The 18289-nt window shown below is 33.9% G+C and overlaps 3 protein-coding genes across 3 annotated transcripts; 1 reads left to right on the forward strand and 2 right to left on the reverse strand.

Annotated features, from left to right (window-relative positions):
* LOC107624731 (uncharacterized protein C594.04c) lies at positions 1366 to 4137 on the reverse strand. The gene is made up of 3 exons (XM_016327167.2): positions 3840 to 4137; positions 2910 to 3173; positions 1366 to 2036 (listed from the first exon to the last, which is right to left on the reverse strand). Exons 1-3 carry the CDS (start codon positions 4119 to 4121, stop codon positions 1554 to 1556), a joined length of 1029 nt encoding a protein of 342 aa, XP_016182653.2. The 5' UTR covers positions 4122 to 4137; the 3' UTR covers positions 1366 to 1553.
* On the reverse strand, positions 6016 to 9607 carry LOC107624732 (transcription factor 25). The gene is made up of 4 exons (XM_016327168.2): positions 9283 to 9607; positions 8371 to 8912; positions 7144 to 8055; positions 6016 to 6604 (listed from the first exon to the last, which is right to left on the reverse strand). Exons 1-4 carry the CDS (start codon positions 9481 to 9483, stop codon positions 6304 to 6306), a joined length of 1956 nt encoding a protein of 651 aa, XP_016182654.1. The 5' UTR covers positions 9484 to 9607; the 3' UTR covers positions 6016 to 6303.
* LOC110267435 lies at positions 17080 to 18026 on the forward strand. The gene is made up of 2 exons (XM_021112984.1): positions 17080 to 17661; positions 17779 to 18026. Coding segments are annotated over exons 1-2 (342 nt in total). The 5' UTR covers positions 17080 to 17320; the 3' UTR covers positions 17780 to 18026.

Below are 18289 nucleotides of genomic sequence, written 5' to 3' on the forward strand. Positions count from 1 at the left end.
TTGACAGCGCTAAGCACATTTAGTTATATAGGATATATAAGAGTAGTTTTAAAAAGCATTTAGAATGAATATAACCAAAAACAAAGTCAAAAGAATGATAGAAAGAGTAAATATATGAAATATTTAAAATGAAAATATAAGAAATTTAAAGAAAAAATTAAAGTAAAGAAAAGATCACATGCAAAACAGTGTATTATGTCCATATTGAAAACAAAATAGAATAAAGAAACTTACAAGTATAATTTATGACAAAATTTTAAAGTTTGATAATTATATTATCTTAAAAAAAAACACGGTAGCAAAATTTAGATTCGTACATATTTTATTTAATTAATTGAACTTGTTAGTTTTGTTGGCATATGTACAGGAAATAGATATTAATTTAAATAAAATAATTTTAATTTGGCCACATGAAAAATTGAATAGATAGAAAATTGAAAAGTTTTGATAAAAATTACTTGCATTTGCTTTGTCATTTGGGTAAATAGTAAATATGTTAAAAAAATTAATTATTTTGCAATATAAATAAATGATATTTAACATATTGACTTGTTAGCTTGATACTTGATACCATACTCAGTTGACGGAAATGGATCCTCTCCAGTTTTTTCAACACTTGACAAAATACAGTGCAATCTCTCACCATTGATTTTAATAGTGGGACCAGAAATAAATAAGAGAAAGAATGTGGTGAATGGTTAGATTAAACACTGCACACCATCCAGTTTTTTATTTACTGGAGAGGATCCACTCTCCTCAGTTGACACAGAAAATGGATATATGTGGAATAACATGTTAAAAGAGATTTAAGCCAGCACAAAATAACGAAAATATTAGAATACTTTTATGATGAAGAAGTTTAGTATAAAGAGAATGAAGAGAAATGTATAAATTTATTTTAAAAAATAAAAAATAAATTAACATATTCTCTTAAATAGAAATCAAATTAAATAAGAGTGAATTTTTATCTACTATTTTTTTTCTTTACCATAGCATGCACCAAATGTTAATTTACAACAAACTTATCTACAATTATAAAAAGGTGAAAACTCAGGTGAAGTTGACTTCACTTGAAGTTGATATCTGAGAGCCGTTAGATGAAAATTTAGTCAAACCAGTCAAATTATCTAACAGTTCTCAGATATCAACTTCACGTGAAGTCGACTGCACCTGAATTTCCACCTTATAAAAAAGCAGTCTAGTGTACAAACCTTGTGTTAATGCAAGGTCCAAAAAAAGGCCGCATTCAAAATGTGTAATGTACACAGTCTAACCTGACAATTATTTCAGTGGCTGTTTTCACGACTTAAACCTGTGACCTTGAAACCACGCGAGACAATTTCGATCTACAATTATAAACTAAAGTTTTGTACTAGTGAAACCTTTGAAACTTTAATAAAGCATAAATAGTAGCTTAGATACATACAAGTCTATAACCCAAGTTGAAATATATATGGTTACATTGAATTCATGCAAACACAACTCATGATTCTATTGAACAAACAACAACAGAGAACAAATCCAGATACCAATCACTATACTAAGGAAAAGAATCAAGCACTCTTCTTATATTTTGCTGTAGAAGGATAGGACTTTAGCCAAGGAACCCACACTGAAGTTGTCTTCTGATACACCCTAAAAGATTCTGCTCTCCATTCTTTCCTCAACATTCTTTCCTCAACAAGCCTAGTCACATATGCTAAACACATGGTATTAACCAATGCACCAAGAAAGCTCCATCGATATCCGAGGCTCCATGAGAATAGAGCCAATCCCCACCACCACAGCTGCTCGCCGAAGTAATTCGGATGGCGACAGTAATGCCACAAGCCGCTGTCAAGGACAGGCACCATTGGCTTACCAAGACCTTTTAGTTTGTTGTTTCTAATCACAAAGTCATAAAGCTGTGTATCGGCAAAGTATGCTATGACGATGCCACTTAAACAGACGACGATTGCGACCAAGTCCCAGATGCTCAAAGGCTTATTGACAGAGTGCACAATGTTTAAGGGTAGAGATAATCCAATCAGAAACACCTGCAAATGTGACAAGTGAAAATTAGAAAACAAAGAGCATTCATTTCATTGCACATCAATAAAACCAAGCAGAAAATTAGCCAAACTGGTTCAGGGATTTCATTTAAACAAGTGAAATTTCACTTTAGTCCATGAATTCGTAAGCATTAATCCTAAAGGTTTGTAAAAAGGGTGGTCTAGTACACAAGGCGAGATCTGAAGCCGGTCGATGATGCACACACCCTTACCCTTACCCTTTCAAGCAGAGAGGCACCAAATCATCACAAGACAACAATGCTATCATTACACCAACACTTACACTCTGGTTTCTAACTTCCAACCATTTCTTGATTAACATATCATCCATGGTTAGTTCAAAGAGATTCTCTTTCTTTCTTTTTTATTTGTGAAATGCAATATATGATTATAGTTACTTTACAATTACAGCTGCAAATTTTTCATAATAGCGCAAGTACCAAATAAAACATGGATCCAAAAACCAGAATAAACCTCCCCAACAACAAGATTATACTCGCATGCAAAAGTCATTCCCAACCAGGCACAAAGTATGATTGTATTGGATTCAGAACCCATACAATCACTAACCAAAACAAAACTCATGACTAAATCCTTCAAGAATCAAGTAATTCGAAAATGACATTATTCAACTTGCATCCTCCCATACCCTAGAATGATCATCAATTACCATGACCAGCAATTACAATTTCAGCTTTCACGTCTTCATTCTTTATGAAGTTCAAGCATCAATATATTCATAACTCAAAGCAACAAATGTTACCAATACACACAAATTATGAATGCATCGAATTTCTAAAGTGACATATATTGTTGAACCACAAGAGTAAAACAAAAAACATATAAATAAATTATGACCTGCTGAGAGACATAGACAGCAAAGAATGAAATCCACCACCATTGCTTCCCATACTGCTGGCTCATCTCAGTGAAACGCCAATCCTCCCTCGCACCCCATTGCCATCTCTCTCTCCTGAAGTAGTTATGAGTGAGCCTCAAACTCCATATCCAAGTCAATGTCACCACAATCCAAGACCTCCACCAATTAAACTGTGCCAAAGGGTGACTTGCATAATAGTGAACAAGCATAACAGGTATAACTGTCCAATACGGATCAATCAACTGTAACAACAAAACCATAACCAAATCAACTTCATTAGCTCAAACTCTCAACTTTAGAGGAACCCAGAAAGGGAAATATTGTAGCTAGTGCTGTGAAGCATTAGAGAAACTAGAATAGTACTGAATAAGAGAAAATTTTATTAGAATGAGTGAGTTTATACAGTCATGGCATAGCTTTATATAGCTAAGCATGTAACAGAATGATAACAGCTAACAACCAATCACAAGCTTATCATCATAACAACAGCTTAACTAACAGCCTTTATCTACACCCTTAATAGGAAACAAATTACAAATGTGATTTTTGAGTCACTGTTCAATTAACAAGCTAAAAAATAAAAATGTCAATTTTGCTGAAGCCCAGAGAATAAAAACGTGAATTTGAGTGAGAATTTCATCAGTCCAATTAACAAGCTAAAAATGTCAACTTTGGAGATGCCCAGAAAATAAAAAAGTGAATTTCAGTGAGAATTTCATCACAGTCCAATTAACAAGCTAAATCACAGTCCAATTAAAAAGCTAAAAAATGTCAACTTTAGAGATACCCAGAAGGGAAAAATCTGAATGTTGAGTCAGAACTTCATAAGTAGAAGCCAAAAATGCCAACTTCAAAGATGCCCAGAAAGGAAAAATGAGAACTTGAGTAAGAAATTCATTAATATGTACCCAGTGACTACGCTGGAATTGGCCTATGATCCAGAAGAGAACATTAACGTTGAAGAAGAAGAGTGCATTGGCCAATAAAAGTGGGTGGTGGTAGCACCAAGAATAGAATGTTGACCAAAAAGGTTCAAGTTTTGTTGAGAAATTTGACTGATCATCATAATGTTTGAGGAATGAGAGGTAGATGATGATGGAAGGAAGAGGAACCAGGAATGCTATGACAGCGTTATTCAGGTTTCCACTGAGTACCATGTTGTAGCGTGTATTTTGGGTTCTTAGTTGCATCACACATTCAAAGTTCAAACCTATATATAGATCTTTTAAGAGGGGAAACAAATAAAATGAGGAAAAATCCCCAAACTATAAGTAGTTAATAATAATCTAGTTCTATAGACATATATAATTGTTTATACAAAAATAATATGTATATATAAAACAATCATTATATATTACACTAAAAATTAATTATCAAATATTATGTATAAATATATGTATAGTTTAATTTATTTTTAATGTGTATTTTATATTTTAATTTTTAACATATATTCTATATAAGTAGAAGTAATTAATTTGGTAACTGATTTTTATGTATATTTAATATGATTGTTGTATATTTAACCAACTTAAATTAGTTAAGTGGTTAGTTTACTTGTTTGATTAAGTAAGTGTCGGATTTAAATAAAGTTCTGATTTGCGACAAATTAATCCTTATCTTGGTAAAGATACTGCGGCAAGTAAAAAAATAATTGTTGAGTATATTTACATATATTATTTTATATATTTTAATATATATATTTTACATTCTAACATTTATTTTATACAAATAACTAATTAGTAATAATTTTTATGTGCATGCAACACGATTGTAGTTTTAAATATAAATATTGAATTTACATTCTGGTAATAATCCCTAATTTATGTGTCACTGCTATTGCACAAAGATATAAGTCAGAACAAATCACTTGCTGCTTGTGGTTTCCTACAAGCAGCTCCATACACACACAATGATGAATTAAAAACTGATACAAATATAATTTCTCTTGTACAGAAATCTACCTAGTTTTCTACTTTTCTCACAATAACTGCTTTAAGTCAAAAAATCAAGGAAGTTGGAGAAACATAGTATATCTTAATATAGATGTTAGAGTTTATGACAATAAGTCAATAAGTGAACCCAAACATATCATAAATTAAGTGACATTACGTTATACAACAATGCTTAGCAGTCTTGTAATGATGTTTACATTCCTATAGTGGTGCCCTTAATCATAGATTAGTATCTAGTCACATGACAACTTCATCATGAAAACCTGGTCCCCTACTTCCCTTTCTGCTTCTTCTATTGCCTTTGAAGGTTATCATGCCCAACACTTTCATTCTACGCAGAAAGGAGTGGAAAAGAATCTCATTGTGCCAAACTTGAGCTGGAAGGCCAATAGAATATTTAAATACAAACCAATTTGGGTTGGTCGAGTAGTCAGCTCACTTATCCGTTTAAGCAAGTGTCGGGAATTCGAATCTCGTCTTGTGCATACAGCAACCCATTGGCCAGCAGCAGACCTTAAATGGAGTTTAGATCTGCAATGAATTAATTGTTAGTTGTCGTGTTGGAAAATACTGTGGACAAAAGAAATATTCAAATACAATGTATACGATAAAAGATGATTGACATAACTGATAAAAAATGACTTAAAATTTTATAAGAAATTAAATTCAATTTTCACTAATAATATAACTACTATTTAACAAGTGATTCGTAAATACTTTTCTAAATGTCTAAAATATAAAAAGACATGTTTTAACTTTAATAAAATGGTTGGTATAAAACTAATTGCTGGCATGATAGAGTTTACTAGAATATTTGTGCAACAAATACTTATTTAGAAGATCTTGTGCTATTAAATAGGCATAGAGTATAAAAGATCATTATAATCTAAAGTATAGCAGCATATCTGCAATACTAATGCTTCCACATGTCTCTCATTATGAGCAAGTTCTTTTTGAAAATTTGATGCAATTTTCTTGATGAAAAGATACTAGCACCATAACTAGTTACATTTTGATAATGATGCTGCTACTACAATTTTATTGATAATATTTCTTTACTACTATGCCAAATGTAAAATCACCATTAGATCATTCATGATGAGATAAAGGAAGTGTGTGATATTTGATCTAGGAGTAAAAGTTATCAGAGTTGAACTCTTGTAATAATATAGGAAGATTCTATGATAGTATTGAAAGGTTTACATCAAAAGCATTTCAAAAAATTCATAATGAAAATAGTACAAAATTTGATATCAATATCCCTAAAATTAGACACCACAAAGTATGTCAAAATTTATAGACCTCTATGAGTATCAAGCTCCCTAAGTAATCTCTCTATACATGAAGAACATCTCATCATAGTTCAACACTCCCCCAAAGAAGGCTTTTAGAGCAACAAGGTTGAGTTGCATCCAAAAGTTCATTGATTTTCTTGCCCTTGATGATCATTGTGCTGGTTATCACCATCATGTTCGGGTTCCGGTCCACCATCCTCATAAGTAACCCATGGTAGCATTGACTCAAACAAGACAGCCAATGCATTCCGATTTGCGACCGGCCGAGGCGCATGGCCATTGCCTTGCAAATTAGCAAATTGGTTCTCATCCTGTATTGGACCCCCCTCCCTCATCATCCTTGGACCACCAATGAAATGTTGCAGATTCTCTTGCGGAATGGACGCAACCGAGTCCGAGAAATCAGATACCAACAGATGTCCATACCTAACAAACATACAAAATGAGTGTGATTATTTAAAAGACCAACCTACCATGATGAACTGCATCCTAAGTTTCATGTCGAATAGGATTAATCATGCTACTTTCTTTTGCTTTCAATTATATGGTAAACAGATGAACAAGCTTCAAACATGTTGATTCCTTGTAACCTCATCAAACAATTATCTATCAAGTATATGGATTATCAGCAGTTCAGCACCAATGTTACTAATGCCGAGCAACATGCATTTCTTTGTGTCTGATACTCGACCTCTTGCGCATTCCCTAATTCTATATCATGTGCATCTTACAAGGTTCTCTTATAGCACAAAAAGAATAAAACTTGTAGCTCAGATATATCAACAGGCCTGCCCAATGCTTTATGAGTTACATTAGTTAACCACCACTTACTCATCCCAAAATCCAAATAGAATCAATTGTGTACCAAGATTAGAATACTAGATATCCCTACAAACAGGTTCACAATGGTTTGCAAAACATCATACCATAAAATATAAACAAAATAGATAGAAAGAAACACATACTCGTTTTTCTCGGATGAGAAAGCTTCTTTTCTGACACAAGCCCAATCCTTAACTTCACTTTGATTATTTTCTATGGTCTTAACCACTTGTAGTGCAGCATCACTTAACAATTTTTGTAGATCAGGAAGCCTCCAAATAAGATAATTTCTCTCAACATAAATATTAATTAAGTGGTCTTGAGATTGAATGCCTGTTTGATCTGATCGGAAAAACGTATGCTTGAGAATATCTGTCCAAATGCGATCTTTCAAGGGTACTTTGGCGACGAGCTTCTTTATGACCGAAGGGTGGAGCATCAATGCTTGTTTCATGAGATCAGATGAAGACGACTTCTCAGAATCTACACTAGCATCATTGGAGGCAGCCTCGCGCTCAAGGTAAAACCGACAAATGGCAAGGGAAAAAGAGATATTTGGAAACAACCAAATGGAGTTATCACTTTTGTAATCTTCAGAAAATTTTTCCAGCCATGCATACTCCTCGGCCCTTAAAGCAAAGTAGTCGATGCAGAAAATAGCCCCCATTGGATCATCAGAATCCAGAGAAAGCAACAATTTACAGACCTCTAAAGCAGATCTATGGCAACCACGCCTGTCCAAATTTTTCATGTGAGTGAAAAGAGCTGTGAACATGGGCTTGTTAGTGTCATGACCAAACTTCAGTTGGCAATTACCCTGCAATGGAGTGAACATGGGATGCCATGCACATTCAAGGGCATATAGACACTTGGCAATAGCATCTGCAGACATCTGTTGCTCTCCCACTACCTTGAAATACTCTGCCATTGTTAGAAGCGAATCTAGATGATATGGATGGTACAACAATACACTAGCTAGAGCATTTAAGTCATTTATTGCTTTGGAAGCTTCAAATGCACCTTGAGCTTGGGAGTAGGAAGACGAGTGTACATATCTACATAATAGGAACAAACAATGAGGGGAAATTACCAGTAGTTAAATAAGATTACGATAACCATAAACATCAAAATAGGATATGAGGATGCAAAGTACAATATTTATATTCAGTTCTTAACTCATTTGGGTTCTCACTGTGGAAACTGTTTAAGAATCACTAGTTAAATACATAAAAAGAATTTGAATATCAGATACCATAAGTAAGTCTACCCTTCAACACATCCAGATACACACAATCACACACAAGGCGAGTGGAGTAAAGAGAAAGCATATTAGAACATGTTCTCAATCAATTAAATAAAATTATCCTTACTTAAAGTAGTTATATCCGTTCTTTGTTTCGAGAAATTCCATGGAGAAAGAACCATCCCACCGGGGCCAATGGCCTGCTGGAGTGACCAGAACAGTCTTTCTAAGATTGTAGTGTCCACGCCTAACTCCACGCATCTGCCTAGAACTGCTAGCTTGAATATTACTACTACTGCTACTCTCGAATGATTTCACAACCTTAGATCCAAATATTCTTTTCAGCTCATTTTCGGCATTCAAATACTTAGGATCCACCTGTAATACGGAAATCGCATTCTGTTTGAAAGACTTATTTTGTTCCTTGGCATTCACTGCTTTAGCTTTGGTAGAGACATTCTGCTCACTCGAAGAGTTGACATCCAGTGACAAATTTTCCAAAATCAAGTCCAATTCCTTTTCGGCTCCTCCTTTATTGGCAACAGAACTATCCTTGTTTTTCTTCTTCTTCTTTTTCTTTGATTTTGATGAGGTATCTTTCTTCGAAGATGACTCTTCTTTATTATCATATCTCACCACAGTTTCATTGGTGGATTGTAACTCATCTCCCTGTATTCGAAATAGCAAAATTATCAATCAAAACCTAAAGATTAGAAGCTAACAAGTGCAATTAACATACTCATTAGACCCTACTCCCCTACATTCCTCTTCATAAGGAAGAATCCAAACATTACTTTAATTTCAAACACTCTGTGATTTAGTATCACATCTTCAATCAAAATCATATTGCACTTACACTATAACTTAAAACCAAGTCCTCCAATATATACATAATGTGTTTCTAACCAATTTCCAAGCACAAAAGACGAGCTAGAATCATATACTTTTTGCATGAATTCAGAGAGCTTATGAGGTTATTCCAATCCAAAAAGGGGTTAAAAATATTCTCGAAATGAAATTGAAGGGGGAAATTAAAAACCTGGTCTTGTTCTTCGGCGGGGTCAGAATCTTGGTCATTGAGAAGGTCGAAAGGGTTAATTGAAGAACGATTCGCAGAATGATCATCGTTTTGTTCATCCTCTTCGTCTTCGTCGTCTTCTTGGGGTTTGAGGTGAATCTCTTCTTGTTGGGGAAGATGGAGTTGCTGATTCAGAACCTTCTTCACCAATCGATGCGACATCGTTTTTAACCCTTCAATCAGCTGAACCAACCAACCCCCTAACACTGCCCACAAAGAGAAAATGAAAATTTCTTCTTCAAATTCAATCACAATAATTATAAGAAGAAGAAAGAAGAAGAACCTCGGAGAAAAGAACAAGCTTTTTTTTTTTTGTGAAGAAAGAAAGAACATTTTTATTCCCTTTTTTTTGTTTTTTGGGCTGGATTTTCTGTTTTTGATTAATAAACGTTTGCTATTGGGCTATATATTGTTGGGCCTAAAGTCCACATTAGTATAAATGGGCCTTCAAAAAGGCCACTTTTATAAAAATAAACTGAAATCAACATAAGTTGGTCAACTTCAATAGTTCATTCATCTCCTAAAATAAGTGTCAAGGTTTCAAATCTCATCTTATGTATATAGAATCTTGTTGGCTAATGAAAAACCCTTAAATTAAACTCCAATTTGCAAAGGATTATTCCTTGACATTTTAAAATAAAGTTCAAATATATGATGAATTAGTTATTGACTTATTACTACAAATAAAATTCTAAATACAGACATTTGCATCCAAAATTTTTTTTTTCATAAAGTTCCTCAATCTAACAGCTTAAGAACTAATCCGTCGTGAATTGGAGTTTTATATGCAAAATATTCTTTGTGGACCGACCGATAAGCCTCCCAGTGCACCCGCAGACCTATATAAGGGGATTTCGAACTAAGCCAATGAAGACTAATCTAAACATGTGGAGGGCTAGCTCTCCTGCCTTTAAGTAAACTAGTACTCTCACTTCAAATTTTGGCATATGGAATAGAGTCTATAGTACTGGTTGGTTCTATTAGTTCAAGCATTTTAAATAACTCCTAAATTTAGGCAATAAACGTCGATAATTCAATCAACCTTTAAGGATATCCAAAAGTACAAATAAGGTATATAAAGATTTACCATAAGTTAATGAGTTAAAGGTAGGATTCGAATTTCGATACTTATTTAAATAAACAAGTAAGTTAACTACTTGATCAACCTAAATTAATTAAACATTTGACTTAATTTCATTGTTCTAAGTTAGGCCTTGTTAATACTTGATAGGTTTACTCTAACTTTAAAAATATTCTCTCCCTGAATAAGTGAAAGACTAATCTCACAAGAAATACTTAAACTTTAAGAATTAGGTTGAGCCATAACTCATAAGCACCTTACTTTATACTATATCATATGAATATGATTCTTTTTGGATTTATTATTTACTATTGTATGCCAAAAGAAAGTGTAATCTTGGGAAGCCTAACATTCCAAATCAACATGACAAACTTGACTACTAGAATTGAAATTCTTGATGAACTCCATAAATATTCTGATTTATCAATCTTATCAACTTTTTTCAATGTGGATTTATTACTTAAAAAAGTTATATATATAAGTATATAACTCAAATACACTTTATGTTGACCGTCCTTTGTTCCACGTGAAAACTGAGAGTTTGAAGCATTCAATGAAGCCAATTCTGCCGTTATTCCATTTTTGTCCTCATATTTTTGTCGACACTACTTGTTTTTATTTGTTAGATTAATAGGCACTAATTCGCTCGAAAATCTACATGGTAAATTAATATGGTAACTTTTTAGTCGCATAACCAATAATTTTGAGTTCAAATATTGAAAGAAGAAAGAGTTAAAAACTCAAACAAATCCTTAAAGGCTTAAATTCTCTTTATATATATATATGAAGTCAACAAAAGAAACCGTGGAATAGACAATTGTATATAGTTGGAAATTGGTCTGCCATTTCTGTAACACTATTGACAGTTGACAATAACAAATACAATCTAATAAATAAAAATGATAAAAATAAAAAAGTTTTCAATTTTTGAACTTTTATTTTTGTATATTAAATTATGAATGAATTCTTTAAAGATGACCTAAACTATGTGTTATATGTTGCTGTGTGTTTTTACAAAACGTTAGTGACATTTTGTCTTTATATAATTAAAATAATATTTTTTTGGGTTAAATACAATTTTAGTGTCTAAGATATAGGCTGAAAACTTTTTTCGTCCTCAACCTTTTCTTGCATACAAAATCGTCTCTAAAGTTTAACTTAATTTTAAAATCGTCTTTTTTACCAAAATTTTAATTTTTGCTTGGAGCCGCCGTCGCCGTCGGGAATCAGAATCAGAGGGAGAGAGAGCTCCCGAGGGGGAGAGGAGACGCGAGCCTTGTCGCCGTGAAATAGCTTGTGAAGAGAGAGAAAACGCACGGCCGGCCAGGGAGAGGAAGAAGGGTGCCTCGTCGCCGTCACTGCCACTGGTGCTTCTGGTCTTCGCCGTCGCTTCACGTCCTCGCCCTGCTCTTCGTCGCTGGTGCTCGTCCTGCTCCTCGCCGCCGGTGCTTTTAGGGTCCTGTTTTTGATTCATTCTGCTTCTACTTTTAATTTTTCTACTTCTGATTTAATCTTCTACTTCTGATTTTGATTCTGATTCTAATTTTATTGTTCTTGTGCTTCTGATTGTGATTCTAATTTCATTATTCTTATGCTTCTGATTATGTTTCTTTGATCTTATTGTTATTGCGCTTTTGATTTCATTGTTCTTCTGTTTTTTTTATTTTGTTCTTTTGATTTTTTGTGTGTTCTGGTTTCTTTGATCTTTCGGTGCTTTACCAGTAGAAAAAATAAGTTGCAATGCACAGTATCACATTTCTCTGAACTTTGTATATCTAAGAAAACAAAATCAATTCTCTGAGCTTTATATTTCTGATTTTATTTTTTATGTTTATTACATTGATTTTGCTTCTGATTTTATTGTTGTTATTGTTGGTGCTATGATGAAAAAGAAGAAGAAGAAGAGGAAGAAGAGATGCTGCTGTGATGGAGAGGAAAGAAAAAAAAGAATAGAAATTGGGTATTTTGGTGAAGAAGGAGAAGGGTATTTTGATCCGAACGACGGTTTTAAAACTAAGTTAAACTTTAGGGATGATTTTGTGTGGAAAAAAAAGTTGGAGACGAAAAAAATTTTCGAACTATACCTTAGAGACTAAAATCCTACTTAACTCTATTTATTTATAAAACGTCAGTGATTTTTGTTTTTTGATAATTTAAAAAAATATTTTTTTACACCTATTATTATAACAATATAAAACATTAAAATAATCAAATATTTTTTCACTTATTATTTTAAATTTATTTTTAATTTTTATGTATTACCATCATATTTAACATCGAGCTTTTTCGATGGTAACTAATTGCTAACAACCTTTTGCATTGAGATGTTCTCGTCGAAATTATTGTAAAAAAAAATCAATAATAAACGCAAATCTTCATCATTTTTAACATCAATTATTGTCGGCAAAATTTTTTAACAAAAAAAATTTAATAATAAATTCGACAGTATTTATTGAAATTATCGATTTTACTTATAAAATTTGACGGTAATTAATAATTTTTTAGTGGAAAAAAAGAAAATAGACAAAAAATATAAATTGATGTGATATTTTATTAGAATTGTAGAAGGCAAATGATATTACAAGTAAGGCATACCCTTGTATAAACTATTTATAGTAGTTAATATTTTTTGGGGGTAATTATAGAGCTAAGTAGTTATTTTTTTTATTTAAATAAGTTAAACAAAAAATAAGAAAGAAAACAAAAATCATGAACATTGGCAGTCCCACTAGTTAAGTAGTTTTTTTTTTTTTTTTTACCAAAGATAGGAAAATTGTTAGTGTAGTGCTGCTCATTCTCTAGAAGCTGCATGAGCCAGCTCAACTAGAGTTTGTTACAGCGGTTAGTTTTTCAACTAACTTGCAGCTTCACACCTACACACACTTTGCACTTCATTTAACTGATATAAAAATTGGCTAACCAATTTTATATCAATTACGTTTTGTAATCATAATGCAGTACCTTTTTTTTCTCTCCCTTGCTTTCTATTCATCTTGTCCAATTGACCTCTTTATTATGTGATCCTTTACTCTGCTGCTAGCTACTGATACCTTACATGGTATCAGAGCACAAAATTTATTTTGAGTGTCAATTTCAGGGTGCACAATGGCATTAGAAATTGCATCAATGGAGTCATCAGGAATCACAATTGCATTATTAGAGTGCACAATTGCATTGTTTTTAGACACAGTTACTGGAGAAAGAAAACCAAGATGGGAATGCACACAATAACTGACACTGCAATCACTAATTGTATCTTTAATTGTACTGTATTTATTACTGTCAATTGATTTTACACAAAAACCACTAATTTTACAATCACCAATTTCACTATGCACACCGCTGGTGCACTTATTGCTACTACTGCACTTATTGCTATCTGGCTTTTCATTTTCTGGAGTTTTTATTTCTACTCCTTTTTGTTGATTTTTATTTTTTGTTTTTGCAAGGTTTGTGTATAAACTCTTTTTTCTGCTCAAGTAAATGTACTTGAGCTTTATCAGACAGATGGATTTTCAGAATAAAGAAAACTCCTGATGACACAATCCAAAAATACAAGGCAAGACTTGTAGCCAAAGGCTTCCACCAACGCCAAGGGATTGACTATCACCAAATCTTCAGTCCTATAGTGCGATCTGCTACAGTTCGAGTCATGCTCAGTATGGCTCTCGCCAAAGGATGGAAGATTCATCAATTTAATTTCAACAATGCGTTTCTCAATGGGGATCCTCATGAGACTATTTGCATGCAACAATCAGAAGGGTTCAAGGCCCTAAACTCCTTCCATGTCTGCAAGCTCCAAAGGTCTCTCTATGGACTCAAACAAGCTCGTAGATCCTGGTTCACAAAGCTCAGCTCTACACTTTCAAAATTCAGCTTCACAAACACACAATCATATGTCTCCCTGTTCACAAAGTTCACCTCATCTTCAGCCACATACATCCTGGTGTATGTAGATGACATCCTTATTACTGGTGACTCTGAATCTGAAATTGAGGCACTAATGACTAAACTTTACAGTACCTTTGCCTTAAAAGAACTGGGTGAAATGAACTACTTCCTTGACATTGAGGTTGTAAAAACCCCTAATGACACAGTAACTCTCAAACAAACAAAGTACATTAAGGACCTTTTAAAAGTGGCAGAAATGACTTAGGCAAAACCTATTCCTACCCCATGACCTCCTCCCTAAAACTGTTTGCCTTTGGAGATGGCTCTTTCAGCAATCTCACTCTATTCAGGTCCATAGTGAAGGTCTGCAATATGCCACAATCACAAGGCCTGAAATCTCCTTCTCAGTAAACAAAGTAGCTCAGTTCCTTCACAATCCTCTTGAGTTCCACTGGAAAGCTGTAAAAAGAATTCTCAGGTACTTGGCAGGCACCACAAAGTCTGGTCTCAGGTTCAGCAAATTCACCAACTTCAAGATCTATGGCTTTTGTGACTCTGATTAAGCCAGTGATATTGATGATTGCAAGTTAACCAATGGGTATGGCATTTACTTTGGCTCAAATTTGGTCTCCTGGGCCAGCAGAAAGCAAACAGCAGTATCGAAGAGCAGCACTGAAGCTGAGTTTCGGGGAATTGCAGATGCCGTAACTGAAATTATCTGGTTTCAAAACCTTCTCAGTGAAATCAGAATTTTGTGCTCAACAAAACCTGTGATATACTACGACAATCGAAGTGCAGTCCTGCTCTCTGCCAACCCAATTTTGCACAACAAATCCAAGCATTTTGCCCTCAACCAGTCCTTTATTCGAGACTATGTAACCAAAAAAGAAATATTTGTTCAATATATCCCAACTCAAGACCAACTGGCTGACACCCTAACTAAACCTCTCTCAGCTACAACCTTTGTCAAATTCAAAAACCTGCTCAGAGTCTTCACTGCAGCTTCATCATAGGCCCTTCTGTTTTGAGGGGGTATGTTAGTGTAGTAGGCCCTTCGTTTAAGGGGGCATGTTAGTGTAATGCTGCTCACTCTGTAGAAATTGCATGAGCCAGCTCAGCTAGAGTTTGTTATAGCTGTTAGTTTTTCAACTAACTTGCACCTTCACATCTATACACACTTTGTATTTTATCTAACTGATATAAGAATTGACTAACTAATTTTGTATCAATCACGTTTTGTAATCACAATGCAGTATCTTTTTCCTCTTTCTTATTCTCTGTTCATCTTGTCTAATTGACCTCTTTATTATGTGATCTTTTACTTTGCTGTTAGCTACTGATACCTTACATAGATTTGTAAGGAATAATCAAATAAAAATAAAGTAATAAAGATATGATGAGTTATATATATTTATGGATTATTAATTTATTGGAAAATTATCCAGTGTTCCCGCGTACGGATTTGGAACTCTAATGTTCTGCGTACGAATAAGTTTCCCACTTAAGGTTTGTCGTTTTCCAAGGTTAGAATAGACGAAAATGACCCATCTTAATAATGTGTTTCTCGAAAATGACCAACTTAAATAGGTAATGGATGAAGCTTGCCATAAGATTTATGCATGAAGTCAGCCGGCTTCGACCTTGGCTGACAGTATTTTAAATTGGAATACACAAATAATAATGAAAGAAGCTACACAGAGGCAGGCATGGATCCGGCAACAAGTATGAGGGAACATTTGCCCCACTGTATATATTTTTTTTAAATAAATAGTTATTTATAATATATTTTTATTTTAAATTTTAAATGATTCCACTATAAATAAATTAAATTCAATTTATTTTTTTCATGATTTTATATATTTTATTTTATTCTCAATTTATTCATCTTTATTACTTGTTTTATATCTTTTGTTCTATTATATGTACTTATATTGCATATAAAATTTTAAAATAAATTGATTAATTTACTAATTTAGAATATATCTTTTATTTTTAGAAATAGTAATAAAAAATGGATTAATCTCTACATACAAGTGTTTTGTATTTACAAGCTTTACAAGTCTGAACGAAATCTACTCATTAAACGCGCTGCTTGTTACGTGCCTTTCTAACAGAATTTTAAATCAATTCAAATCAATTAACGCACAAATATATAACTTCCATATTTCAAAAGATTTTGTTTCTTTTTTCGAGTTTTTTGCCAAATTTATTGGATCTCCTTCATGCGTTTTCTCTTTGCTTTGTTTTTTTCGATTTTTATGGTTTTTGAAATCAAGCTTTGAAATCATTTTGAAGATAATAGAACTTCCGAAATACACCCAAACGATTACATAAATACACCCAAACGATTACAGAAATACACCCAAACAATTACAGAAATACACCCAAATGGTTACAGAAAGGATTACAGAAATACACCCAAACGATTACAGAAATACACCCAAAGGATTACAGAAGTACACCCAAACGATTTAAGAAATATACCCAAAACAGGGGAGACAGAAACGATTTAAGAAATACACCCAAAACAGGGGAGACAGTATATTTCTTCTTGAAATCTTTTAATGTTTTGCTGGTTAAGGATGAGGCACATGGCAAAGACAATCTAGAAGAAAAACCTAGAAGAACAGTACCTTGAATAATGTTTCTTTCTTTTTTCTGGTAATTTTTTGTAATGTCCCAAGCTTCTTTTTTTCTATTATTACTATCCTACCCTTTAATTTTATCAAAATTCCTACATTACCCTTATTCCTCCTACCCAACCGTAACCCTAAATTACTAAACAACTTCCACTCTTCCTCATCAACCACAACTCCCTTCTTTTCAAAACTCACACCATACATAAATACACCTACGCAGAAAAAAAAAGAGAGAACGGTAGAAGGGGCTGCTGCCTCCACGCCTCGCCGCCGAAGTTCTGCTGCTGCCAAGTCGCCATCGACGTCAACCCTAGAGAAAGAGGGAGTCTGCGAGTTGAAGAAAGCTGGAGGAGTGTCGCTGCCATTAGCATTTTGCGGTGCCGCCATCATGGTCGCCGAGAAGGAGGAGGACCCGCGAGGAAGAGGGACGCGGTCAGTCTCATCGTCATCAGATCCGTCTTTGCCGATGGAGACCCCATCGCCAAGCTGCTGCACCGCCGCTGCCACTGTTGGGTTTCCGGGAAGAGGAGCTCTAGCGGGAGAGAGAGAACGAGAGAGTTCGCAGAAAGAGAAACATCACCATACACGAACAGAGGGGGAAGGAGGAACTCACCGGAGGAGAAGGAGACTCGTCGCCATGCCTCTAGTCGCCAGGAACGGCGGTACTGTCACCGGAAAACACGCCGGAGCTTCCAAACTCACCGGCAACACTACCTTGCCACTGTTCTGGTCTAGCTTCTTCCCTTAGTCTGTCCTGTTTTCACCTTATCTCTGCCACTAATTCATTTTTCTACCTTGTCCTTATTTTGATTTATTTTTGTCTTTGTTCTGTTTTGGATCTTCCAGAATTTTATCTGCCTTTGTCTCTGTATTCGATTTGAAATGACTACCTGGTGTTGTGGTCATTGTCGCTGTCGTGAGACGCACTCTGGGTTTGGTCTCTTCGGTCTGTTAGGACCATGCTGTGAGTAGGCTTTACATTTATAACCGTTAAACTTTTGGTTTATGCTATTATGAGTTTTTAATTATATTTATAAAACTATTATTGAAGAACTTTGATTTGATTATAATACTTGATTTATTATAGCTGAATAATTCTTCTTATGAAATTCATATATTAGGAATTTTAGATGAGACTATATATATGTTTGATAAAACTTTATATTATTTTAGAATATTGATTTTATTTGCATATATGCTTTTGAAGTATTAAAGTATTTGTTGGCACTCACTTAGAAATTATGAAATATGGTTCTATGATTGAAAAAGTATGATGTGAAAATATTTCTGATAAGAAAGTATTATCTGATTGATTTGATTCGATACCTTATATATTTGAGAGATTAAAGATTTATTG

The sequence above is a fragment of the Arachis ipaensis genome, chromosome B02 (assembly GCF_000816755.2).
Source record: "Arachis ipaensis cultivar K30076 chromosome B02, Araip1.1, whole genome shotgun sequence".
NCBI classification, from domain to species: domain Eukaryota; kingdom Viridiplantae; phylum Streptophyta; class Magnoliopsida; order Fabales; family Fabaceae; genus Arachis; species Arachis ipaensis.

Coding starts and splice junctions, on each gene's coding strand:
- LOC107624731 (XM_016327167.2), bottom strand. CDS start 4,121: ATGCAACTAAGAACCCAAAATACACGCTACAACATGGTACTCAGTGGA. Junction 3,174..3,839: donor AATTCCAGCGTAGTCACTGG/GTACATATTAAT, acceptor TTGTTGTTACAG/TTGATTGATCCGTATTGGAC. Junction 2,037..2,909: donor CTGTCTATGTCTCTCAGCAG/GTCATAATTTAT, acceptor TCACATTTGCAG/GTGTTTCTGATTGGATTATC.
- LOC107624732 (XM_016327168.2), bottom strand. CDS start 9,483: ATGTCGCATCGATTGGTGAAGAAGGTTCTGAATCAGCAACTCCATCTT. Junction 8,913..9,282: donor CCGCCGAAGAACAAGACCAG/GTTTTTAATTTC, acceptor TTTCGAATACAG/GGAGATGAGTTACAATCCAC. Junction 8,056..8,370: donor AACGGATATAACTACTTTAA/GTAAGGATAATT, acceptor CCTATTATGTAG/ATATGTACACTCGTCTTCCT.
- LOC110267435 (XM_021112984.1), top strand. CDS start 17,321: ATGGTCGCCGAGAAGGAGGAGGACCCGCGAGGAAGAGGGACGCGGTCA.